General features: G+C 42.6%; 1 protein-coding gene across 3 annotated transcripts in view; it reads right to left on the reverse strand.

Moving 5' to 3' along the window:
* Positions 1-535: 535 nt before the first annotated feature.
* SLC16A1 (solute carrier family 16 member 1) overlaps positions 536-24,028 on the reverse strand; it is a 47,613-nt gene continuing 24,120 nt past the window's right edge. For all 3 annotated transcript variants that reach the window (XM_077334925.1, XM_077334926.1, XM_077334927.1), the window contains exons 2-5: positions 22,699-22,955; positions 6,662-6,805; positions 5,027-5,896; positions 536-4,561 (exon numbers count right to left, since the gene is read on the reverse strand). In XM_077334925.1, coding sequence (XP_077191040.1) covers positions 4,284-4,561; positions 5,027-5,896; positions 6,662-6,805; positions 22,699-22,915 — 1,509 coding nt within the window. In that variant the 5' untranslated portion in view covers positions 22,916-22,955 and the 3' untranslated portion in view covers positions 536-4,283. The remainder of the gene's footprint in view (positions 4,562-5,026; positions 5,897-6,661; positions 6,806-22,698; positions 22,956-24,028) is intronic.

Genomic DNA, 24,028 nt, shown 5'->3' on the forward strand with positions numbered 1-24,028 from the left:
TTGGGTTTATTATAGAATCAGTAAATATTAACCTTCTTTGTACAGCACAGGGAGTTTAAAATTAGATCCTGTCTACTGCCAAGCATAGAATGAGGCTGTAATCTAGCATTTTACATATATGCTGTAATTTACATTAACAGTTCTGCCCTCTCACAAGTAGTGATCAACATTATCATCACTGACCAAGATCAATGTTTACACTATAGTCTGAATCAGAATAACTTACTCCAAAATACACTACCACAATCCACTGGAACACACTAGGTCTCAGATTTCATTTAATGACTTCATATTGAACTTGGAGTCTTCACTGAGAAGTGAACACATAGCTCTACCCTAAAAGATCGTTGAAATTAAAACTACTTTCATGAAGCTGAAATTCTTCTGTATGCCAGGGTAAAAAACAATAGTACCTGGATTGCCTCTTGTATTCCTGTATGCTCCTTGTACTTGGCTAAATGTGACGTCAAATCCAAACATACGTAGATACAGCTATTACCATAACTCCTTGAACTTCGAAGAATATGGACCACACTACAGTTTTAATGGTTAGTTTATTGCAATGTGAACCAGTTACTATGAACTCTTGACAAGTTGAACTTTTGAACATACAATAACTTGGTTTTACAATGTCACAGTTCAGTACAGTACAATAAAATGTTTATACAAAATACTCTATTGGCTTTATAAACATATTCTAAAGTATGAAAATACCCTGACCTGTTCCTTTTATACAATTTTAGAGCAGAATGCAATTAAAAAATAAAAAAGTAACTAACTTCAGCAGCCAAGACAACAGAATAGTGGACTTCACAGTGCACTGGGTAATACTGTCAAGGGATTTTCAGAAACTTCTTTTACAAAGGGAAGGTCACTTGTCAGAATCTAAATATTTGGAGGGCAGAAAAAAATCTTGTTTGTTCAGCTTAATTCAAACTAAGCATGTTTGGACCATATACCAGCACTTCTATGTGCAGAGCATTCTAAGCATACAAGGGCTCTGCAAAATTAAAAGCATTATCTCTTCAGTATGAGCTTTCACAAAGCATTTCATGGGAATGTTGGTTCTCTGTATTAAAAGTTTGCAGGACACACACTGGAGGCAGACCAGAGGGTAAAATTTATGATTGAATTTCTATACATTTAACAGATGAAAATTATGGCAGGGGAAAGACTAGGCCCTCATGTATTGATTACTATTTGATGACAATGTTTCTGCATAAACCTTGTGACACTGAAGGTTTAAGACAATCTGATTAATCAAATCTAACAAACAAAGTACTGCAGAGTTTGCTTCAACAGTCATAGCCTGACATTGAAGTTATGTCAATTCTTCTAAAGCTTATTTGCTTACATGGATTCAGTAACCTGAAACCTTTACTGGAGTAATATGTTAGATAGACAATTTGCAGCTTCTCCTCACAAGATGACCCCACCTGCCATTCATGGGACAGTCCCAAGTAGTGTTGTGTGCCACAGCATCCGAAGTGGCCATTCCAGGCTGACGCAGCCAGCGCCATGCCGCAGGGGGGGGAGGGGTGGCGTGGGCATTGATGTGCTATTCCGCACACAGACCGAAGTGCAGAGCTCTGCACTTGCGTGTGTGTGCCAACTGACATGCTGCTGCCCGCACCTCCCTTCCCCCCTGCGGTGCGGCCCTGGCTCTGTCAGCCTGGAATGTCCACTTCGGACGCTGCCACACACAGCCCTAGTCCCAAGAAGCCTATGAGGGTCCTCCAGCATGCCAATGCTGAAATTGAGGACCATCATGGATCAGTTCTACATCTGCTAATTGCAGAAAGGATTTCAAATACTGATGTTAGGGATTTTTGCATGACAGCAAACCTGCTCTTGGCAAGAAAATGATCCCATGCAAGAAGATAGTCTATATTTTTGGCATATACTACAATGCTGCACAGAATTCACCCAACATTGCTACAGAGATGGTACAGACATTTAGTGTCACAGGACATTATACAAGAGCAATCTTCTCCAACTGATCAGAGGAAGTAAACTGGCAACATTAGAACCACCTGTTATTCATGAGAAAATAGATTTTAAGACATCAATGTATAATATGGTTCATATCAGGCCAGACCCCCCACCCCAAACTTCTCAAAGCACACAAAGTTAAGTTTAGTTTCTCTGCATTCTAAAGCAGAAGACAAATACAGTGCAGCAAAATGCTACTTGCTTTAACACTGAGACTACAATTTGACATTTATAGAAGACACATGGCTGCCATAAAACACAATGGGACCATGACTCTTCTTCCTATTTCCATCTGGCAACATTTAGTAATACAAAACACACAAAGAAACTAGAAGCACAGTTTTACCACATCATATGTTTTATGTTACAGGAAGTTACCAGATGAAATGAGGAAGAGACAAGACAGTCCCATGTTTGGATGGTAACAGATACGTAGCCAAAGTTTTTTAGCTATAGTCTAAGCCTGTTTGAAGTTTACATAGTTCAAAAAAGAGGGGGGGGAGTATGCGATCAAGATAATACAATCCACTTCAGCAGGCATATTATCAACTCAACATCTGCTGCCTCCAACAGAACACTTGAAATTGTGTTTCTGAAAAATACTCTCCTACAGCTAACTAGCTTTCATAGGTCTGAGTGACTCATGGCAACACACCTTAATAGAATTAAACTTTATTTGCAAAAAGGGTTAACCTGTATTTTAATCCTCACAAGAGGATTCACAAGGTAATAATGCATGCACACATCTAGGAATGTGGCCCCAAAATGGTTATATGTCATGTACTTTGGGGGGGGGGAGAATTATACAAAATAATTTATTCAAAAAATTACCGACTGTTACTGATTAATTTTTAGTAGATATGGCTGAGGCAAGGAAACTGCTCTTACCTTTCCATATAAATTGTGATTCCCCCATAGTTTTTTCCCCCCATAGCACTTATCATTTCATATTCTTAAACCCACTAAGATTGAAGGGAATGAGAACAACAGTGATACCTCTATCGGGGGGGGGGTCTATTTAGTCTGCAAAGGAGAAATATGAATGGATCCTCAACAAACTATTTTGCCCATCAATTGGAAAAAGACAAGATGTTATTGACGCCGAATCCTATCAGGAATAGAATCTGGGGTATTGATGTCTTTGCAGTATCTGCTCTGGTCAGCTAGCTAAAATTCCATAGCACCAAGCAGAATACTAACATTTTCTTTAGAATTTAGCAATAAACATCAGAATTGAAGATGCATACCTTTCAAAGCAGCGGAGTTGAAAAGCAGTGAAATAGTAGTAAGAGTACAAGTGGCAGTGATGGGCTTGTGGCCTGAAACCTAAATACATTTACTTAATTGTAAGCCCCTATAATTTCAACAGGACTTTCTTTCTAATGGGCCTGTCTAGGATGGCTGATTTAGGCACTGAATAATTCTAAGAGATTGTTAAAAAGTATATATTTTAACTGTCCTGAAAACAATTAAGGCATGCCTTTCAGAATCTTGCATTGATACCACTTTGTTTTTTGTTATTTTGTGAAGACAAATGTTCAAGACCAATAACCACCAGAAGCATAATGATGTTTTAAAAGTAGGTTTGATTTCAGAATATTGTAACAACAGTATGCAACTGTCTCTTTGTATATTTTATTCAGTTCCAAGACCAGATGAAAACAAAAATAATTTTTAAAATCTGCGGTAATAAAAGTTTTCAAATATACTAACATCACAACAGCCAGCTTGACCCTGTCATCCAGAAATGTCAGAAATACAAACTTATCTCATCAACATCCATCAATCTCTCTCCCCCATGCCCATGCTAACAAGATTCTGGCCACTATGTGTTTTGGAAAACTCTGAAATGGGGTTCATTTAACACACAACCTTGAGACCTTACTGAATAAAAGCCAGATATCCTTCATGGAGATGGCCTAAGTAGACTACAATTTTCAAGGAGAACATTTTGTAGGCTGGAGGTTAAGGCTTTGTCAAAGTAGCCTAAACGTGGAAGCTCTAAGGCACATATTAGTACATTCAACATTACTGTTAAAAAAGCCAGAGTATAAAAATTCCCCTACCCTTCCCCACCCACTCCCAATAAAAAGATGGCACTGCCCATTGAGCTCTGTTACTCCTGTCAAATGCTGATACAAACACACACAAAATCTGTAGCTTTTTAAAAAAAATCACCTGATTGTTACTTCTCACCACTGCCCACAGCCAGTAGCGCTTCCCCACCCAAACATAACATATCATGTTGATAATATTTTATCCTGTCCTCCCAGACTTAAAATACCAGTCCCTCACATGTGGCTCTCCTCCTCTTTTATTCCATCTTCTGTGGCTTTCTGAGGCAGGTTAGCTACATCATTGCTCGGCTCTTTTTGTTTTTCAGCCTCATCAATATTAGTTTCCTCTTCTTTCCCTTCAGCCTTTTGATTGGCCTCAGTCTTCTCCTCTTTAGCCAACAGCTGATAATTGATGCCCATCCCAATAAACAGGAAGATCCCAGAGACTATCAGGATGATGCCACATGCCCAATAGGTATATTTGTAGTCACCATAAATGTCATTCAGTTTTCCTAGTAGGACAAAACAACAACAACATATGTTATAAGACTGTCTGCAGAAATAATTTATGATAAGGTATGGGTGTCTCAGCCTTACTAAACACCTCCCACTGCTTCCTCCCTTTTTATGTTATTTTAACTGCTGCAAAAGCATCCATTGATTTATACAGCCTATATGACAATGTATACCTAACCTATAGGATTAAAGGTCAATTTTATCATGGATGCATTCTGAGATAGAACAGACATAAGATATGTAACACCATCACTCTACTAGCATCTTGATGGTCATGGAATCAGCATAATTACAAGACTATTCTACATATATCTAATTGTAGAGGCAGAAAGACTATTCTACATATATCTAATTGTAGAGGGAGAAAGTACTTTCTCGCCCTCCTCCTGTCTCAACAGCTGTTCCCACCCAAAAGCACATACAATCCCACGTAGTTATTTACCCAAATAGAAATACTCTACCTAAGAGAGGTGGCCCCAACAGCACAGGGCAACATTCCACAATAGTCACCAAACCAACGGCACTGGAGAACCGCTGCGACCCAACTAGGTCCATCAGTGTCTCAAACAAGACAGAACTCAGCCAGCCAAAGGCAAATCCGAAGAAGCCAGCATAGATGCAGAAGCCAGCATATGTTGTGGATAAAGGAGCCAAAAGGTGGCACAAACCATTATAGACCACAGACACAGCAAAAAAATACTGCACTCTGGGTCTCACCCATTTGGTGTTTGCTACCAAGCCCATAGATGGCCTGGCCACCATATCAACAAAGGCCAGAATGGACAACAAGAAGGCAGACGATTCTTTAGAGAAATGCATACTCTTCCCATAATTACTGAGGAAGACTAATGGCGTAAACAATCCAAAAAACATGACCACATTGCCAAACAGATAGAGCAAGAAGCCACGATGTGTGAAGAGAGACAGATCCAAAAACTTGTTAATAGTCTGGAGGAATGTGGCTTTCTGTTTCTTTGTCTTCCCAGCTATAAGGTCTGTGCTGACATCTCCTGCTCCTTCTTCTTTTTTTGCAGCTTTACCAGCCTCCTGCAACACTTCTTTATTAACTTCGGTCTTCTGCTGGTCTGGTTTGGGTCCTATCGGTCTCATCAGAGATCCAGCAACACAGCAATTTAGCAAGAGGCCCCCAAGAATTAAGAAGCTCCCTCTCCACCCAAAAATGCTGTAAAAATATTGGTTCAAGGGAGCCAGTGTAGATAAAAACACAGGGCTGCCTGCCATTGCCAGTCCATTAGCCAGGGGACGCCTCTTGTAGAAGTACTTGCCAATCATAGTCAAGGCTGGGTTTAAATTAAATGCAAGTCCAAGACCTAGGGAGCCAAAGTAGAGACATGGTTAAAAGGTCATCTGAAGTTCTCCAGACTGACAAAATTTAAGTACACATTCATAAAAGAATCATCTGACCCAAAGGAAGTAGGCTGGCCTCTTACTGGGACTGCAATGTTAAGAAGGCAGGCTAGAAATATTTGACCCAACTGCTGAACACTTGACACCTCTATGAAACAAATACAAAGGTGTCAAGGTATATAACTTGAATTCTATCCACTAACATACTTTTTATTAGAGAAAGGAGTTAAATAAGGATTTAATATTCAGCAGAAATGAATAACTGACCATGGAAGGGATACATCCATTGTTCTTACCGGACAAAAACTCCTCTCACTTCCAGGGAGGAATATTTGTGAGGTGCTATAGTTCTGGATCACCATCTAGAGGTGATGGGACATGGAAGCAAAGACTTCATCAGCTCTAAGATGAGCTCCATTTACGAAAGAGAAAGGCATTAGTTAGTGGAAATAACGCATGCCTTTCCTGCTTACAGCAAAGCCAACAATGATTTGACTAAAAGCTGAACAAGAGAGGCATGCACTGTTTTCTATCTGACAAATACCCATCTCTTCAGGAATGGAGACAAACTCAGAAATACAGAGCCCTCTGGAGCAGTTTTTTTCCTTCCAGGTGGGGAGAGCACTTGCAAGAAGGAGGCAACAAAAGTTTAGTGTTAGTGTTCTTGCATTAAGACTACTACAAAGGTAACCAAGAAGAAATATATATCATGTACAAGCATCACTTACCTCCCACAACCCCAACACAGAAGTAAAGCTCTTCCACAGTATTGCAGAATGATGCCGCAATCAAACCGCATCCTGACAGACAGCCCCCTGCGATCATGACGGGACGACTGCCATATTTGTTCACTAAGATGCTGCTGATGGGACCTAGGAGCAATAGAAATGCAGACAATAGTTACTCAGAAAACACTTTTACTTTTCATTCATTTGGAGCCATATGCAGCAAACAGAAGACATAAATATTAAGGGTTAATAGTTTCACAGAGGGCCAGTTTTGTTGTTAGATAGACTATACCAGATTTTTTAAACATTCTCCCTTGTTTCCTGTCCTACATGCTGTGTCTCATTCCCCAGTCTGGACACTCAGAAAGCCATAGAGTAGAATAACTGAAGCTAGAACATATTAACCTTAGATTAATTATCTTAATTTTGCAAACTTTTTTGTTATAGAAATAACAGGAAAGAAAGAAGAAATCTGCTGCATTTCGCTAGGCTCACTTGTGTCTCACTACCTGAATAGTGCTTCATGTTCCGGAATCAGATGGGGAGGGCCAGATGTCCTCCTTATACCAGGGGAGGAGGACTCCTTATACCTTATACCAGGGGAGGAGGAAATACAAAAACACTGCAGGAGCTCTAAGAAGCCTATTTGGATGAACAGAGAACTTCAAGAGGAACTATGAAAGAAAAGGAAAATGTTCAGGAAATGGAAGGAAGGACAGAGCTCTAAAGAAGAGTACCTACAGGTTACTAGGCACTGTAGATCAATCATCAGAAAGGCCAAAGCTGAGAGTGAGCTAAGATTGGCCAGGGAAGCCCATTGTAACAAGAAAAGATTTTTCAGTTATGTGAGGAGCAAACGTAAAGTCAAGGAGGCAATAGGCCCACTGTTGGGTGCAGATGGACAAACTCTAATGAAAGATGCAGAGAAAGCAGAAAGGCTTAGTGCCTATTTTACATCAGTTTTTTCCCACAGGTCAAAGTGTTTAGGCACATCTAGAGATGGCTGTAGCCAAAGGATAGTGTCTGGGTGGCAGGTTAACATGGATAGAGAGGTTGTCAAGAGGCATTTAGCTGCACTGGATGAGTTCAAATCCCCTGGTCCAGATGAAATGCACCCGAGAGTACTCAAAGAACTTTCCAGAGAACTTGCACAGCCCTTGTCCATCATCTTCGGAACCTCTTTAAGGACTGGAGATGTCCCGGAGGACTGGAAAAGAGCAAACGTTATTCCGATCTTCAAAAAAGGGAGGAAGGATGACCCAGGAAACTACAGACCAGTGAGTCTGACCTCTGTTGTGGGGAAGATAATGGAGCAGATATTAAAGGGAGCGATCTGCAAACATCTGGAGGACAATTTGGTGATCCAAGGAAGTCAGCATGGATTTGTCTCCAACAGGTCCTGCCAGACCAGCCTAGTTTCTTTTTTTGACCAAGTAACAGGTTTGCTGGATCAGGGAAATTCGGTTGATGTCATTTACTTGGATTTTAGTAAAGCTTTTGACAAGGTTCCCCATGATGTTCTGATGGATAAGTTGAAGGACTGCAATCTGGATTTTCAGATAGTTAGGTGGATAGCGAATTGGTTAGAGAACCGCACTCAAAGAGTTGTTGTCAATGGTGTTTCATCAGACTGGAGAGAGGTGAGTAGCAGGGTACCTCAGGGCTCGGGGCTCGGCCCGGTACTTTTTAACATATTTATTAATGATCTAGATGAGGGGGTGGAGGGACTACTCATCAAGTTTGCAGATGACACCAAATCGGGAGGACTGGCAAATACTCCGGAAGATAGAGACAGAGTTCAACGAGATCTGAACACAATGGAAAAATGGGCAAATGTTCTCAAGATGCAATTTAATAAAGATAAGTGTAAAGTTCTGCATCTGGGTCAGAAAAATGAAAAGCATGCCTACTGGATGGGGGATACGCTTCTAGGTAGCACTGTGTGTGAACGAGACCTTGGGGTACTTGTGGATTGTAAACTAAACATGAGCAGGCAGTGTGATGCAGCGGTAAAAAAGGCAAATGCCATTTTGGGCGGTATCAATAGAGGCATCACATCAAAATCACAAGATGTCATACTCCCATTGTATACGGCACTGGTCAGACCACACCTGGAGTACTGTGTGCAGTTCTGGAGGCCTCACTTCAAGAAGGACGTAGATAAAATTGAAAGGGTACAGAGGAGAGTGACGAAGATGATCTGGGGCCAAGGGACCAAGCCCTATGAAGATAGGTTGAGGGACTTGGGAATGTTCAGCCTGGAGAAAAGGAGGTTGAGAGGGGACATGATAGCCTCTTTAAGTATTTGAAAGGTTGTCACTTGGAGGAGGGCAGGATGCTGTTTCTGCTGGCTGCAGAGGAGAGGACACGCAGTAATGGGTTTAAACTTCAAGTACAACGATATAGGCTAGATATCAGGAAAAAGTTTTTCACAGTCAGAGTAGTTCAGCAGTGGAATAGGCTGCCTAAGGAGGTGGTGAGCGCCCCCTCACTGGAAGTCTTCAAGCAAAGGTTGGATACACACTTTTCTTGGATGCTTTAGGATGCTTAGGGCTAATCCTGCGTTGAGCAGGGGGTTGGACTAGATGGCCTGTATGGCCCCTTCCAACTCTATGATTCTATGACTCTCTTTGGTAAGTCCAATGGTCATCCTCCCCCTGCATTGGAGGACAACTGCAAGGATGGGCCTTTCTAGAGCCTAACATACCTGGGTGGGTACTTTAGACTGGTTCCAGAATATGTTGCAAGACTTGCCTACCAAAGGCAGCCTAAGCCAAACTGTACTATCAATCTTGTTGTGCCTGGTAAATGTGGCAACTGATGACCACGTTGCCACTTTACATACTTTTAAAACTCATGCTCTGTTTATGAAAGCTACATTAGTAGATGCACTGCAAATGGAATGTGCGGTGATCCCTGTAGGTATTGACAAAGTAAGTACAGTATTTGCTGGCGTATAAGACTACTTTCCCCCCCTGAAAAACATGCCTCCAAGTGGGGGGGTCGTCCTATACGCCGGGTGCACTTCAGTTGGGATAGACATAGCTGCCCATAGTGGCCCATAGTACTGTAATGTAATGTAACAAGCTCTATATTTTGAGTGGAAATGTTGGGGGGTCGTCTTATACGCCCAGTTGTATTATACGCTGGCAAATACGGTAATTTGTATGCCTCAGACATGCAGGTTCTCAGATTTCTAGTGATCACTGCTTTGGACATCTTTTGTCCCATGTTTGGAGGGGTTACTAACATTTAAAGACTGTCATATGCTTTCTATGCGAATTAGATGCGATTTAAGAGTCCTCTGAACCTTTAATTGTGCCATTCTCGTTCTTTAAGATGTTATGGATCCATGCAGACTGATGGAAGAATGATTTCTTGTGATCTGTGGAGTATGGTGTCTGTCTTAGGTCTGAAGAGATCTGGGAGTAGCACCACCTTGTCCTTGTGAAAGACACGTAAGTCTGATCTTTTGGATAAGACTTCCAATTCTGACACAGGTCTTGCTGATGTGATAGCTATAAGAAATATCACTTTTATACCCAAGCGTTTAAATAAATGCTTGTGACAGGCTTGAATGGAGCCTTTGTAAGCATTTGCAAGACCGCATTCAGTTTCCATGTTAGAGAATGTATCTGTGGCAGGGCTTTGTGGTTTATTTTTTATTTATTATATTTATATACCGGCCTTCCCCGGGGGCTCAGGGCGGTTTACATAATAACATAAGAACAATACATGGAACAGTCTATAAAACTTTTTAATAAAGGTGCAATAATAACTGATAATTGTAAACATATAACAGTATAGTATAACCAATAAACAATACAGCAATGCAACAATACAAACAGGTCCAGAGTATATAGGTGGTGTTCTGGGGGGGGGGGGCGGCGGAGGGGAGCAGGGGCCCTTTGGTTGCTGTTGGTTATGTCTGGTCTCAACCATATGCCTGGCAGAAGGGTTCCTCCTTGCAGGCCCTGCAGAACTGTTTAAGCTCCGTCAGGGCCCTGATCTCCTCCGGGAGCTCATTCCACCAGGTGGGGGCCAGAACAGAGAATGCTCTGGCCCTGGTCGAGACCAGGCGAACTTCTTTAGGGCCAGGGACCCTTAGCTGGTTGGTAGCAGTGGAGTGCAGGGCTCTTTTGGGGACATAGGCAAGGTTGCTCCTTTGAGGAACCAAACTATGTGCAAATGATGAGAGAGTTGAAAGCCATCAACCTGTGGACAAACAGTCATGACTGCCATTATTTGTCTTCTTAAAGTAGCTAGTTTTAACCCAAGCCACCCTGTCTTGTAGGAAGTTCAGAATCACTGTTACTGAAGGCTTTAGGTAAATTCACTTTATTTCTTTTTCCCCATGTCACAAAGTTCTTCCAGGTGACATTGTAAAGTCCAGTATCTGAATGTCTCCTGGAAACTATGCTTGTTCCTACAACTTCCTGTGAGTACCCAGCATTGGCTAGATGTCTACGTTCAATTTTCAGATGGTCATTCTCATCCAGTCTGGACCTGAATACCAGAAGGGACTCTAGTGTAGTATTTGTGGCAGCTGTGGATGCTTGAATGCTGGTTCCACTGCCAGTTGTAGCATAGTTGAGAACCACGGTCTCCTAGGTCAGTATGGTGCCACCAGGATGACCACTGCTTTCTGTTGTATGATTTTTGTGTGGGAGCAAGGGCATTATAGGGATCGGTGGGAATGCACACAGCAGCCAGTCTGACGTTAGGCATCTATACTTTTTCCTTTGTATGATGGAATCTGGAGATAAATCTGGGCACCTGATTGTTCTCTGTCAATGCTAGTAGGTCCATGATTGAGGTCCCAAACCTCTGTGCTATTAACATGAATGCCTCCGTCTTCAGTGACCACTCTCTTCCTTGGATGAGAATGTTTCTTTTGCATCACCAGGTGAGATTTTATTTCAGCTGAAGGTTCAGCTTGACTGATCTGTCTTGTCTTGCTGTTATGAGGGATTGAAATGGCCTAAGAAATTTTTGTATCCCCCTTGCATGCCATTTACCCCACTGAAGGCCTTTGTATTTGCCACTAATAGGCCCTGTGAGCTTGACAGAGCCAGCAGTGGCATGCTCTTCTGCTTCATCAGCTCCCTGATGACATTCTGTGTTTTGAGGTTTCTTTTTTAGTGTATCTATGATTACCCCCACATGGAGAATTGACTGTGTTGGTGTAAGGATAGTTTTGCTCTTGTTCACCAGGAAACCAAAGTATTGCAACATCTTGAGTACCTGTGAGGTGTTGCTCTGCATGCTGGCTTGAGTACTCTATCTCAGTGGTCCCCAACCTGCGGGCTGCGGCCCGGTGCCGGGCCGCGAAGGCCATGGCGCCAGGCCGCAGTTCCCTCTCCCCGCCCCCCCCCCGCAGTAAAAAACTTCCCAGGCCGCAAGCTTGCAGCCCGGGAAGCTTCTTACTGCGGGAGGGGGGGAGAGGGAATCAGGGCCGCGCCCACGCATTGCGCATGTGCGGCCGAAATCGCGCACACGCAGCACTTGCGCGCATGTACAAAAGTGCCGCGCATGCACAATTTCGGCTGCACATTGCGCATGCCGGCCACACATGCGCAATGTGCGGGCGCGGCCACGCATGAGTGATGCGTGGGCGGGGCAGTTGCCCTGCCGGTCCCCAGCCTAAAAAAGGTTGGGGACCACTGCTCTGTCTTACAGGAATGTCACAGAGATACAGATGCAGGTGCATTTCTGATGTCCTGAGGATCATTATTAGGTTGACCAAAAGCTTTGAGAAAACTCTCAGCACAGTTGCAAGGCTGAACAGGAAGGCTCCATACTGGTAGTGATCGTTGCCTCTGCAGAGCCTTAGAAATCTGCAGTGAGGTGGGTAGATGGGTACACCTCGGTGAGGTCCAAAGAAGTTAGGAACTCTAGGTCCTGAAGGGATTCCACGATGAAGCGGAATGTTTTCATTCAAAATGTTTTCAGCCTGATATTCCTGTTTGTGAATTTCAGGTCCAGGATTGCTTTCCAATCTCCGTTTGGTTTTGGAACCGGAAGAAGAAAGAGTACACTCCTTTGAAGCACTCTGAAACGGAAGTACTTTGATTGCCTGGATGGAGAGAAGATGATCAATTACATGGGGCAAAATCTTTTTGGTGAAAGGTGCTAGAATTCTACTTGTCTACCTGTGGAAAGTTCCATTCCGCTTTGAATAATGCCAGGCGACCTCCCACAGCTGGCCTGCAGTCATGCTCTGGGCTGGAAGCTGTCATATCTATCTGCCTTGCCTTATCTGTTACCTGTGCCCCTGTTTTGTCTGGTGTAAAAGTTGTCGCTTCGGAAGTGTGATCACGATCCTCTCTTGGCAAAGCGCTATAGGGTACCTTGCATACAAAAGGAACCAGAGGAAAGGTCTGTTATCAGTGTAGCCTCTCACGTAACTAGGCATCACTCTTATCCTTTGTTTTGATTAGGATGCGTTCCAGGGCATTTCCAAATAGGTGATCTCCCTCAAAGGGATAGGCTGCCACAATAGTTTCTGATTTTACATCTATATCTCCCTTCAGAAATGGGGCCCTTATTGTGACAAAAGCGGCGCAGCAGCTGCGGCCTCGGCGCACCGCTTGGGGCGGCAGCTCAGGCACGGCGCTGTAGTCCTGTCCTGTCTTTGGCCTCGCAGCCAGTGGCAGACGTTCGTCGGCGTGGCGGTGGCAGCGAAGGCTGCGGAGAGCGGTGGAAGCAGCGAAGGCTGCGGACAGTGGGGGAAGCGGCGAGCGGCAAGTGGGAAAGGTCGGGCAGCGTGGGAAAGGTCGGGCGGCGGCTGCGGCCTGGACGGTCGTCATTGGGGCAGGAAGGGCGCGCGGTCGCTCAGGCGGGGGCGGAGGGTGGTGGGGGACTTGGGAGTTTTGCGGGCGGCAGCATTCGGGGAGGGGGTGGTGGGGTGGCGGCAAGTTCGTCAGGTGTTGGAGGGCAGTCGTCTCCCCAGCAGCGTGGAGGCAGGGTCCTCTCCGGCGGCCATCCGGCAAGGATGGCGGCTCGGAAGGACTGAAGAGTTGGCGGTGCGGCATCCGGGAGACGGGTCAAGTAGCCAATAGGGAGGCGTGCTTTGCGCACCTCTTGGCCCTGAATTGCCACTCTGAGGAGCTCCTCAGAGTTTTTATCCCGGACAGGGCCCGCCCTAACTCCTCCCCAACAGCCCTTACTGCCCTTACTGCTTTATTTAATCCGCTCCACAGGAGCGGATTAAAGATTCTATTACAAGTTGAAATATAGAAGGAGAAGGAGGAGAAGAAGAGTTGGTTCTTATATGCCGCTTTTCCCTACCCGAAGGAGGTTCAAAGTGGCTTACAGTCGCCTTCCTTTTCCTCTCCCCACAACAGACACCCTGTGGGGTGGGTGAGGCTGAGAGAGCGCTGATATCACTGCTCGGTCAGAACAGTTTTATCAGTGCCTTGGCGAGCCCAAGGTCACCCAGCTGGTTGCATGTGGGGGAGGACAGAATCGAACCTGGCATGCCAGATTAGAAGTCCGCACTCCTAACCACAACACCAAACTGGCTCTCACCAAACTGAAAACTTCTAGGATAAGTTTGAAAAGTATAGGAGGTATGCTTCTTTTGCAAATTGGCTTTGTTAATTTATGTACCATGATGGAATTCATATTGATTGTAATTTTTTTGTGACTTTCTGCACATAGGAAATAACCACCGATGAAAGGTCTTCTTTGAAAACGGAACAAAAACTAGAGTCCATTCTGGTTGTTTCATTTATCATTAAAATAGAGATTGTATAAAAGATATTGCCAAGTGATTTTGATAGCCTGGGACAGGTTCTCTTTTTCTGTTAGTAGCTATAATCACAGCTAAAATCCTCTCCAGCCAAAATGTTTCCATGTACAAATTGCTTTCTTTTAATTACCACCCTAAGGTTTGAGTCTGCTTAAACCACATGGCAGTATTTAAAATACTTCATTACAGAAAAACCTTAAATCCAAAGTAAACAATGATTAAAGGCTGACTCAATGTTCTATAGACACTAAAGCCTGTTTAAATAAAACTGAATGGACATGTCCTGAATAGCAACAGATCTAATTTTTTCATTAACAAATAGCAAGACCTTCGAAATATACATAGGAACACAACCTCTGTGTTGAGTGTAACAAAAAGGGAGGGCAAATACTACATATAGCACCCTAGATGGAAAACAAGGCATTCTGAAATACTAGGAAAATTGTCCCAAATAGGTCATATCTCCTTTCTCACCTGGGGCCCTTGGGCTGCTTTTAAGAAGTCACGTGAACTCAAGCGCAGACTCCTTTGCGCTCTTGACAACCTTTAAAATCATTTATTCTCAAATCAAGCCTATTAAAGTCACTGGAAAATAATTTGATTGTTTTACATATAATTTTCCAATCAAATAGTCCCTTCTTAAACTCATACTTTAAACCTAGGTCTCCAGAATTCAATGCTTAAATCTAGCCCAGCCCATTTTGTTCCTGAACAAAACTTCCAACGTAACCATTTAAAATTGACAGACACAGCAACAAAACACTTCTCTTTCTGGTCGAAACAGTCACTAGTTCTGACGCACCTATATACTACCCACCGCATACAATAGCTTCAAGTGGTGCATGGATATTAAATACTTGGCTCTACGTATCTGATGGGAGGGCTGCTCTACATATGACGCTATCACAGAAATTGAGAAGTAGCATAATTCAAGGCTAGCAGAAGAAACTTTTTGAAACGTCAAATTTAATCACTGCAAGGAATAGCTTTTGTAAAGTTTTGCAGAATATGTACCATAACAAATTATAGTTACAGAAAGCTCTTCAGCAGCAATTTGTCAAATGTTTATCTTGAAAAGAACTCTCTCCATTTCAGTACAGATTTACAAGTTGTTTTAAAAACAGAATTTCTAGTTAACTGGAGCACAAATGAAAAAGATTAAACCTTATTTAAGTAACTAGGAGTGTGAATTTGAATCTACCTGAGCCGAATATATACCCCCCCCCCAAAAAAAAAAACCTTATCAGTATTTCTGGAGTATATGTTGGCATCTTGAAAAGTATCCAGGTTTTCTCAGGAAAACTGGGGTGGGGGAAAATCCTTGGAGCTGGCTGGCTTCTCCTATAGCCCAGTTTAAACCATGATTTAAACTAAGTTGCAAGAGAGGATCAGCTGGAGTGGCAGGAGCTATGTGTCACCTGAGCTGGGTCTGGCTCCTCTTGCAGCTTGGTTTAAATCAAGGATTAGCCAGAGTGGCAGAAGCTGAGCGCTCCCCTCTAGGTAACCCAAAATTTGTTTCAGATTAATATATATGAATTGGGAGGGGGGGGATTTGCAGGGAAAAAAATGACATCCCTACAAGTAACCAGATAAACATGATCCACACTTTTTGACATACCCTATGACATACCCTGGATTCAAGAAGGACATCGTTTTTTTATCTCATTATTCATGCTAACCTTGTTCAACTTGTGTATCCATATTCCTCACAATTTATTTCATTTGTCATAATGTGACTGTAAGTTAATGGTAATGGAATAGAATTGAATTTAGCTCCCTGGCCTTGGGATGAGATAATTGCCAGCAATTCCCTTACAGGAATTTTTCACATTTGTATGGTGACAAATGGGGCAAACAGCAAATGGTGGGGTGGGAGCCTTTGATCACTGACAAGAGTTTTATTTCTCCTTAATTTTTTTGTGAACTACAACTGAATTCCAGAGGATTGAGTGGTTGTTTTGGCAAAGAATTATCATATGGCTGTATTTGGATGTGTGACACAATTTACTAATTGTAACAGAATTAATTTTTGCTATATGTTCCCACTGTCATGTAGGGAGTTCTTAGCGTGAGGAAGAGTGCTTGCACCCCACAGCTCACACCTTGAATAAATTTTTGTTGGTCTTAAAGGTACTACTGGACTCTGATTTTATTGTGCTACTTCAGACCATTTGAATCATACCCATTTGAATCATAATTTTTGCAGTAAGGAATAAATAAATAAAGCTCGGTAACAAATTCCATGATGTTTATGGAATACTTTTTAAAGGAATGCTGAAAATTTTGCCCTTTGGAATTTGTACCTTTCAAGACACGCAGATTGGTTTTATTTCCTTCTGTCCCTATTTTAAGGCAGCTCACTGAGTTTGCCCAGAATTACAGCAAGGCCTTTCACAGTTACCTCCCATCCATCATGTGGTATGACTTATTCACAAGGGATCAAAAGGAAAGGCAGTGAAACCAGCAGGAAAGGAGCGAGACCCAACATGAGACAGGCTGACTAAAGTCACTGCCCTCAGTCTACAAGCCCTGAGCAAGGCTCTTAATAGGAAGTCTTGAGTCATCATTAAGTCATAAAGCTGCCATAAGTCAAGAGTAACGACATCACGTAACACACACAATGGCAAAGTTAACATGCAAAATTAGCAAGTAAAAAGTTGGTGAAGTAATCAAATACTGCTATAGTTATTGACCTTTAAAGTTCTACACACCTTAAGAACAGCATACCTTAAGGACCTCCTACTTCCGCATGAAGCTACCTGAGTACTAAAATAACATTCAGGGATCTTGTTTCAGATGCCCTTACTGTAACTGGATGGCAGACTGGTATCAGCACCAGAGAGAGACTTCTCGGTCATGGTACCAGAATTATGTAATTCTCTTCCCAGGAAAATTAGTTTGCCCCCCTCCATCAATATCTTCTGCTGGGGGTGAAGACCAGTCAGGGGAAAAGTTGCAAAAGTGCAAGCCTATCTACAAAACCCCTGAAACATGGAAGAGTAAACTAAAACAAAAGGTTACCAATAAAAGCTATGTGTGAAAAATCACAGCACATATGCTGCTTTTGGAGACCTTATGAATGGATAAGACACTCTCATCACAGTACCCAATAACTGACAAGCTGGCACAAAGAAGAGAGTCCCTAGATGGATTTATTTTTCAGATTCCACTACTGTGAAATAGAGAGAGGGGAAAATAAACACAGGTTTCATTGTAACTACACAAAAGAGACTTTATCAAATGTTTAGTATTCTAACAGCTGACTGATGATTCATGAATGCAAACCTAGGGATAGTAATAAACTGATGGGAATGGAAAGACAGGGCGCTCCCATCTGCAAACAGTAAAGCATTTGCCCCAATTCCTTAAAACAAAATGTAAAATCCTTATAATTTAGTTCTTTAGTCCTACCTACTGCAAGTGCCTCAGGGCTATGATCAGATCAAATCTGTGAACCACTGTTTTTATTCGACTTTATATCACAGATTACTATTTAAATAGTTCTTCATACAGTTCATGTAACAGGAATATTTCTCTGGAACAAATGAACAGGGACCGAACCAACACTGATTAAGTGAGAGCAAAGAGAAGCTCTATTCTCTACCTCCAATCTCCTTTTTCAGTTAAGTAATTATTGAAGTCATTTTTGGAAATCAAACAGAGAAAAAACTGTACAATTATTTATTATTATTATTATTTATTCAATTTGTTACTCGCCTCTCCCCGGAGGCTCGAGGTGAGTTACAGTACATAAAAACACCAATAAAATGATACAATAAAATTCATAAACAAAATACACTAAATACACAATAAAACAGATGCAGCAAAAAACTCTAACTTTATCCATCCCACCCCAAGGTTCCCGTTCTAGGGGGAATGGGAGACAGAGGGTGCTGATTAAACTTCGCTACTGCCCTTACAGAATTGTACATCACCAATAGCAAGACCATCACCAATAGCAGTTATCTGCATTGTCACAAATTTTGTCTGGTTCATAGTTTGCAAGCTGAAAAACGGCTATCATGATTTTTAGTGTAGTTTGTGGTGGTTTGTGAAGAGAACTTTATGAGAAATAGCTGTTTGGCATAAATGACTTGTAGCCATTTAAACCCTGCTTTTTGCGCCCCACAAAAAGCTATTGGGGGCAGAAAACAGTGATTTCCAAATAGTTGAATGGCATTTGGTTCTAGGCATTTAAATTTTGCTTTCTGCTCCCTATGAAAAGCCATGGGCTGCACTACTCAGTGGTTTCGAAACCCCTGCATTCTGCTCCCCATAGCTTTTTGTGGAGAGCAGAAAGCAACGTTTAAATGACTCATGACCATTTAAACCAAACAACTGAGTAGCAATTCCCACCATTCAACTGTTTGAAAACCCCTGCTTTCTACTCTCTGTGAAAAGCTGCAGGGAATAGAAAGCAGAGGTTTAAACTTTAATTAAACCAATAAAACAGATTGGTTGTTGAACCATCCTCCCAGCCTATGACTCAGTCCATAGTTCAGCCACAAATATCCCCAATTATCTGTTCAAATATTGCCACCATATGACAAACATTCAGTTTTCTAATGGCTGAACATAAGTTCCTTGGACTGTTTTTGGAAGGGCTCTTAAAACAATTATCTTTACTAATAGAAATATTAATCTCATCCATCCCTCTTACTTTCCTCCCACATCCAAACTTTAGACAGAAAGGACCTCAGGATGAAAACCCAGTGTTTTGGCTTATGCTACTCTGTAGAATGCCATATAAATTGATCACACACTGTAAGTAACAGTAGTAGTGCTTAGTCTTGGAAATACTCTTATGAGCTAGAGAGTTGTTTAATTGCAGGCACATCTCAGAGTTGTGTATGGCACCCCTGCTGCACAACTAGATGGGCATTTGCATAAGATGAGAGTCTCAAACTCCAGACTAGCCATCTCCACCCTAATAATTCCTGGTTTGTGGCCCAGACAATGCACCGGTTAAACTTGAGGCAACTGGCCCTAACTGGGGAGCATTTGCTTAATAGGAAGAGGGCAGTCTCCCACTGTGGGTCAGACACAGCTCTTCCTTGCCCTCCATCTCCTCCTCCCTTCTGCCACCGCTGGAAATGCAGTAGAGCAGGAGGGGGGCCTGGGGACAGTTCTCTCTCACCAACTCTGCCCAAAGCTGCCAACAGTAAGGAGCAAGAGCAGGAGGAGGGCCAGCCCCAGGCTGCAGCGTTTCCCACTGTTCTGGTAAGCTGCTTTTCTCTCCCCAAACCAGCCCCAAGCTGCCAACAGTAAGGCGCAGGACTGGAACGAGGGCTAGCCCCGGGTTGGAGCATTATGGCCACATCTTCTATTCAGTCCTGGTCATGCTGAGGGGAGGGGGGGGGGAGATGTGCTCTGGAGAGCCATTGCCAACCTCAGTAGGCAATAGTGACTTTGATGGACCAAGAGCTTGATTCAGGATAAGGCAGGTTCAATGATATTCATGCAGGGAGGGCTGCTTTAGGGGAAAGGGTTGCCAGCTCTGAGTTGAGGAATATCTAGAGCAGGGGTAGTCAAACTGCGGCCCTCCAGATGTCCATGGACTACAATTCCCAGGAGCCCCTGCCAGCAAATGCTGGCAGGGGCTCCTGGGAATTGTAGTCCATGGACATCTGGAGGGCCGCAGTTTGACTACCCCTGATCTAGAGACTTCAGTGGTAGAACTGGGAGTGGGTGCCTCAGTAGAAGAGCCTCTGTTTGGCATGCAGAAAGTTCCAGGTTCAACTGGCATATCCAGTTATAAGAATCACATAATAGGGTCACCAAAATACCTTTTCCTAAGAACACAGAGAGCTGGTGCTATTCTGTTTAGGAAATATACTGAATTGATATAACTGAGGGTCTGATCCCAGAGGCAGAGTCACAACAAAACCCTTTCTGTCCTAGCATGTATAATGCCATAAAGTCTTTTTTCCAAAGCAGCCATTTTCTCCAGGGGGACTGATCTCTTTAGGCTGTTGATGACCTGTAATTTCAGGGGATCCCCAGGTCCCCAGGAGACTGGCATCCCTATAGCAGTGTCCATTCCAAGCTCCAGACCTTGAGCCACAAAACTCACAAAAGCCCATAAGCTAGCACCTGTTGCCTTTCAGGGTGCTATGGGTTTTGCCTCTAGTTCTTGCATAAACTTGTGATTGAAGGGGGTGGGAAAACCTGGTGAATGTATGTTCCAGCAATCTTTTTACGAAAATTCTCCAAGCAGAGAATTTAAGAACGCAGCTGTCTAATTCTGGGACAAATAAGCATTGTCACTTTCCCCATTTTTGGCAGCATGGATTCCTCTCGAATTATCTGAACAAATAAAAACAAGCAACATTTACAGAGGTCTCATTAAGACAGTGACGTTTTATGTGCTTGGTGTAACATCTGAGCAGGAGAGTTTGCCGGTTGCCTCATGCACAGAGGGAGGACAAAGCAGAGACTGTTCCTTTTCAAGGAAAAGTCTTATGCTCAGTCCAACAACGTAAACTACTTTAGAGGCATTTCACCCATCAATACTGCAACAACACAGAAACTACCAATACTTACTTTGCTTGAAGAAGAAAATCATGCCATGCTGAAAGGGCCAGGGACAGAAAAGAGGAAGCCTTAACATTGCATAAATAAAAATGTAATAAAATAAAATAAATAGGAAGGCAAAAAAAAGCTAGAATCACTATGAAAGATTGATGAGGCAAGAAGATACATTGGACTCACCTGAAGGTTTCTTCTCTTCAGTGTCGTAAAGTCATCTAAGGTGGTTAAGTCATGCCTTTGTTTGCTCAGGACAGTAGGGCTATTTATGCACTTTTTTGCTCAGCCACCTATCAAGTTACAGGTGCCAGTCTTACCCAAGCCTTGCTGTGTGTTCTTTCCATGTTTATTTATGCTTATTGTTTTTCTCATTATTATTATTTGTGGTTGACAATGTATTTATTCACCCTGTGTCTGCTGTTCACTCTATGTATTAGTCTCCACATATCCCCTTGGATGGGAAGTAGATGACTTCACCCCACTGAAGAGAAGAATCCTTCAGGTGAGTCCAGTGTTTAGTTCTCTTTCAGTGGACCCAAAGTCATCCAAGATGGTTAGCTTTACCCAAGCTTTATGCCAGGGTGGGAGTGCAGATCCCCATTCAGTCATGTGTTACTTGCTGCAGAACTCAGTGTCTGGAAGCTGCCACCGAGTCCATCTGGACAATGCAATAGTGTTTGATGAAAGTTGAAAAAGAGGACCATATTGCTACCCTGCAGATCTCCACCACTGGTGCTCTGGTGGAGAAGGATGCAGAGGCTCAAGTGGAGTACACTGTGAGCCTTCCTAGTGCGATCTTGCCCTGAGACTCGCAGGCCTTAATGATGCACTGTTTGATTCAGTAGGCTATAGTTGAGGCAGACACCTTCCTGCCTAGGTTCAGGGCACCTGAAACCTGCTATCCTTTTCAAGTAGATATGCAGCACTCTGTGCACATTCAGCTTGTGACACTCTTTATCTCCCCGGTTTTATGGCCTGGGATAGAACAATGCATGATGAAATTTAATTAATAAAATAATTAAGTCATATTTTAATCAAACACAAAGGCTTGCTTTTAACCAAATTTAGCAGCTACGTTCTGTGAGTGATCCGTATGTTGCTGCTGGGAGGAACACTTTCAGATTCTATATTTTAAATGCTTAAGATTAAGGAACTGGATTATCTGTTCAGAGTTTGCAAAAATAGGGTTGTTTCCATTCAAATACAAGTCAAATAGCATATCCCAACATCTTAATTTCTTTATAGAGGCTTTTTGGTCCTCTTACCAGAATAAAGCAGCCAGAGAAACCACCACTCCTGAATAACAGTCATAAAGTTTTGGAAAACCAATTCTTTTCCCTGTGTCTTTACCATGTTGCCCCAGACTTGTGAGAAGGAAAATCTGTTTTTCATTAGCCAAATTAACTTTAAGAAACATCTTATGCATGTTCCCTAGCAATTTAAGGCAGTCTTCTGAAAAGAGAAGGGAGGCACATGATAAGAAGCACAATTTTAGAATTACATAAGTAATTCCCTAAAAAGTTTTATTTATGGCTTTGAAAAGTAGCAGAATGGATTAAGCCTATTTTTTCCATTTGGAGTATTGAAATAAATTCAGTTCCCCATATGAGAAACCAAATAGGGTACCTAAAAGAGATTAATGATGCCTTCTAGATTCCAATGGCCATATGACCTAAATTAGAAATAGCAATTAAAGGAAGCCTACATACTCATGTACATATTTAAATTACACATTTCATTCAGTCTGCAAACTTACCTCCTCCATACATTACTGCCAGCATAATGGAAGAGATCCAGGACACTTTGCTGCTAGATGCGTCAAAGATTTGCTCTATCTCTTTGAAGAATACTGTGATGGACTTTGGAAATGCATAGGAAAAGCCAATTGAGATAAAGGCACCAACAACTACAGCCCAGCCCCATCCTCCTTCTGGTGGTGTGTATCCCACAGGGCCTCCAATTGCTGGTGCCATCTTGAATCAAAGGGTGACAATTCAGCCAGAAATCAAAGATCTGCAAAGAAAATAGAACAAGATTATTACAGTTGCAGAAGCTCCTTGGTTGTTTTAAGGTCTCTTGAAGTACACTTAAGTGCTGCATGCAGACACTTCCTTCTACTTCTACCCAGAGGCAGATGGCAATGGTCCATTAGAATGAAATCCAGCATTTGCATTTTGAGCCCCAGTGCTATATGGCTATCATCTAATTTAGCGATCCCCAACCTGTGGGCGGCGGACCACATGTGGTCCTTCGACTAATTGGAGGTGGGCCCCGAAGGACGCCTTCTCCCCCCCCCCGGGCTTTTACTTCATCCCCCCCCAGCCTTTTACAACATACTTCATTGTTGTGGCATGTCTGTATCTTATTTTGAAGGGATGTTTAAACATTACCATAGCGATCAGAGAGCGCTAGGGCAGTGGTTGAGAGTAGAGGAGTAAACTACCCCCCCCCCACCGGGCCTCAGTAAAAGGCGTTGAGTGGTCTCCGGTGATAAAAAGGTTGGGGACCACTGATCTAATTTATATACTAATTTTTTTTATCAATTAGCAGTTGATAGTATCTAGGTTCATGAATACATGTCAGTCCATATTGAGAGTTTCATATGCACTTAGCTCAAAAGGCATGAGTTGTTAAAATTTCAACAGGTAAAGACTTTGTGATCCTGACTACAATTAAAGATCAGCAGCTAGAGGCTGATTTCTACTTCACATCTACTACACTTGTATATACACAGTGAACCAACATCAAAACAGCCAATACCTGGAAGCAGCCCCTTTCCCTAAAAAGTTTACATGAATTAACCTTTAGTCACTGTACAGAAAGTTCTTGTTCTGAATAGCTTCTTAAATTTTTATATTCACATTATCCGTTGGAATTACAGTAGAGAAAATGCATGAACCCGTACAACATATATTTTTTAAAAAGAGGCAATTACCCAGTATTTTAGAAAAAGTCCATAACTTTTGTAGGACTACTGACACTATAACAAACACTCCATAATGGATGTACATTGTACAAACTTTTTCCTTCTGCAAAACGCATTCCTTTCTTCTTGTAATCTCCCCTCAGTGTCCTGGTTCTGTGAA

This window comes from Paroedura picta, chromosome 4 (genome assembly GCF_049243985.1).
Source record: "Paroedura picta isolate Pp20150507F chromosome 4, Ppicta_v3.0, whole genome shotgun sequence".
NCBI lineage: Eukaryota > Metazoa > Chordata > Lepidosauria > Squamata > Gekkonidae > Paroedura > Paroedura picta.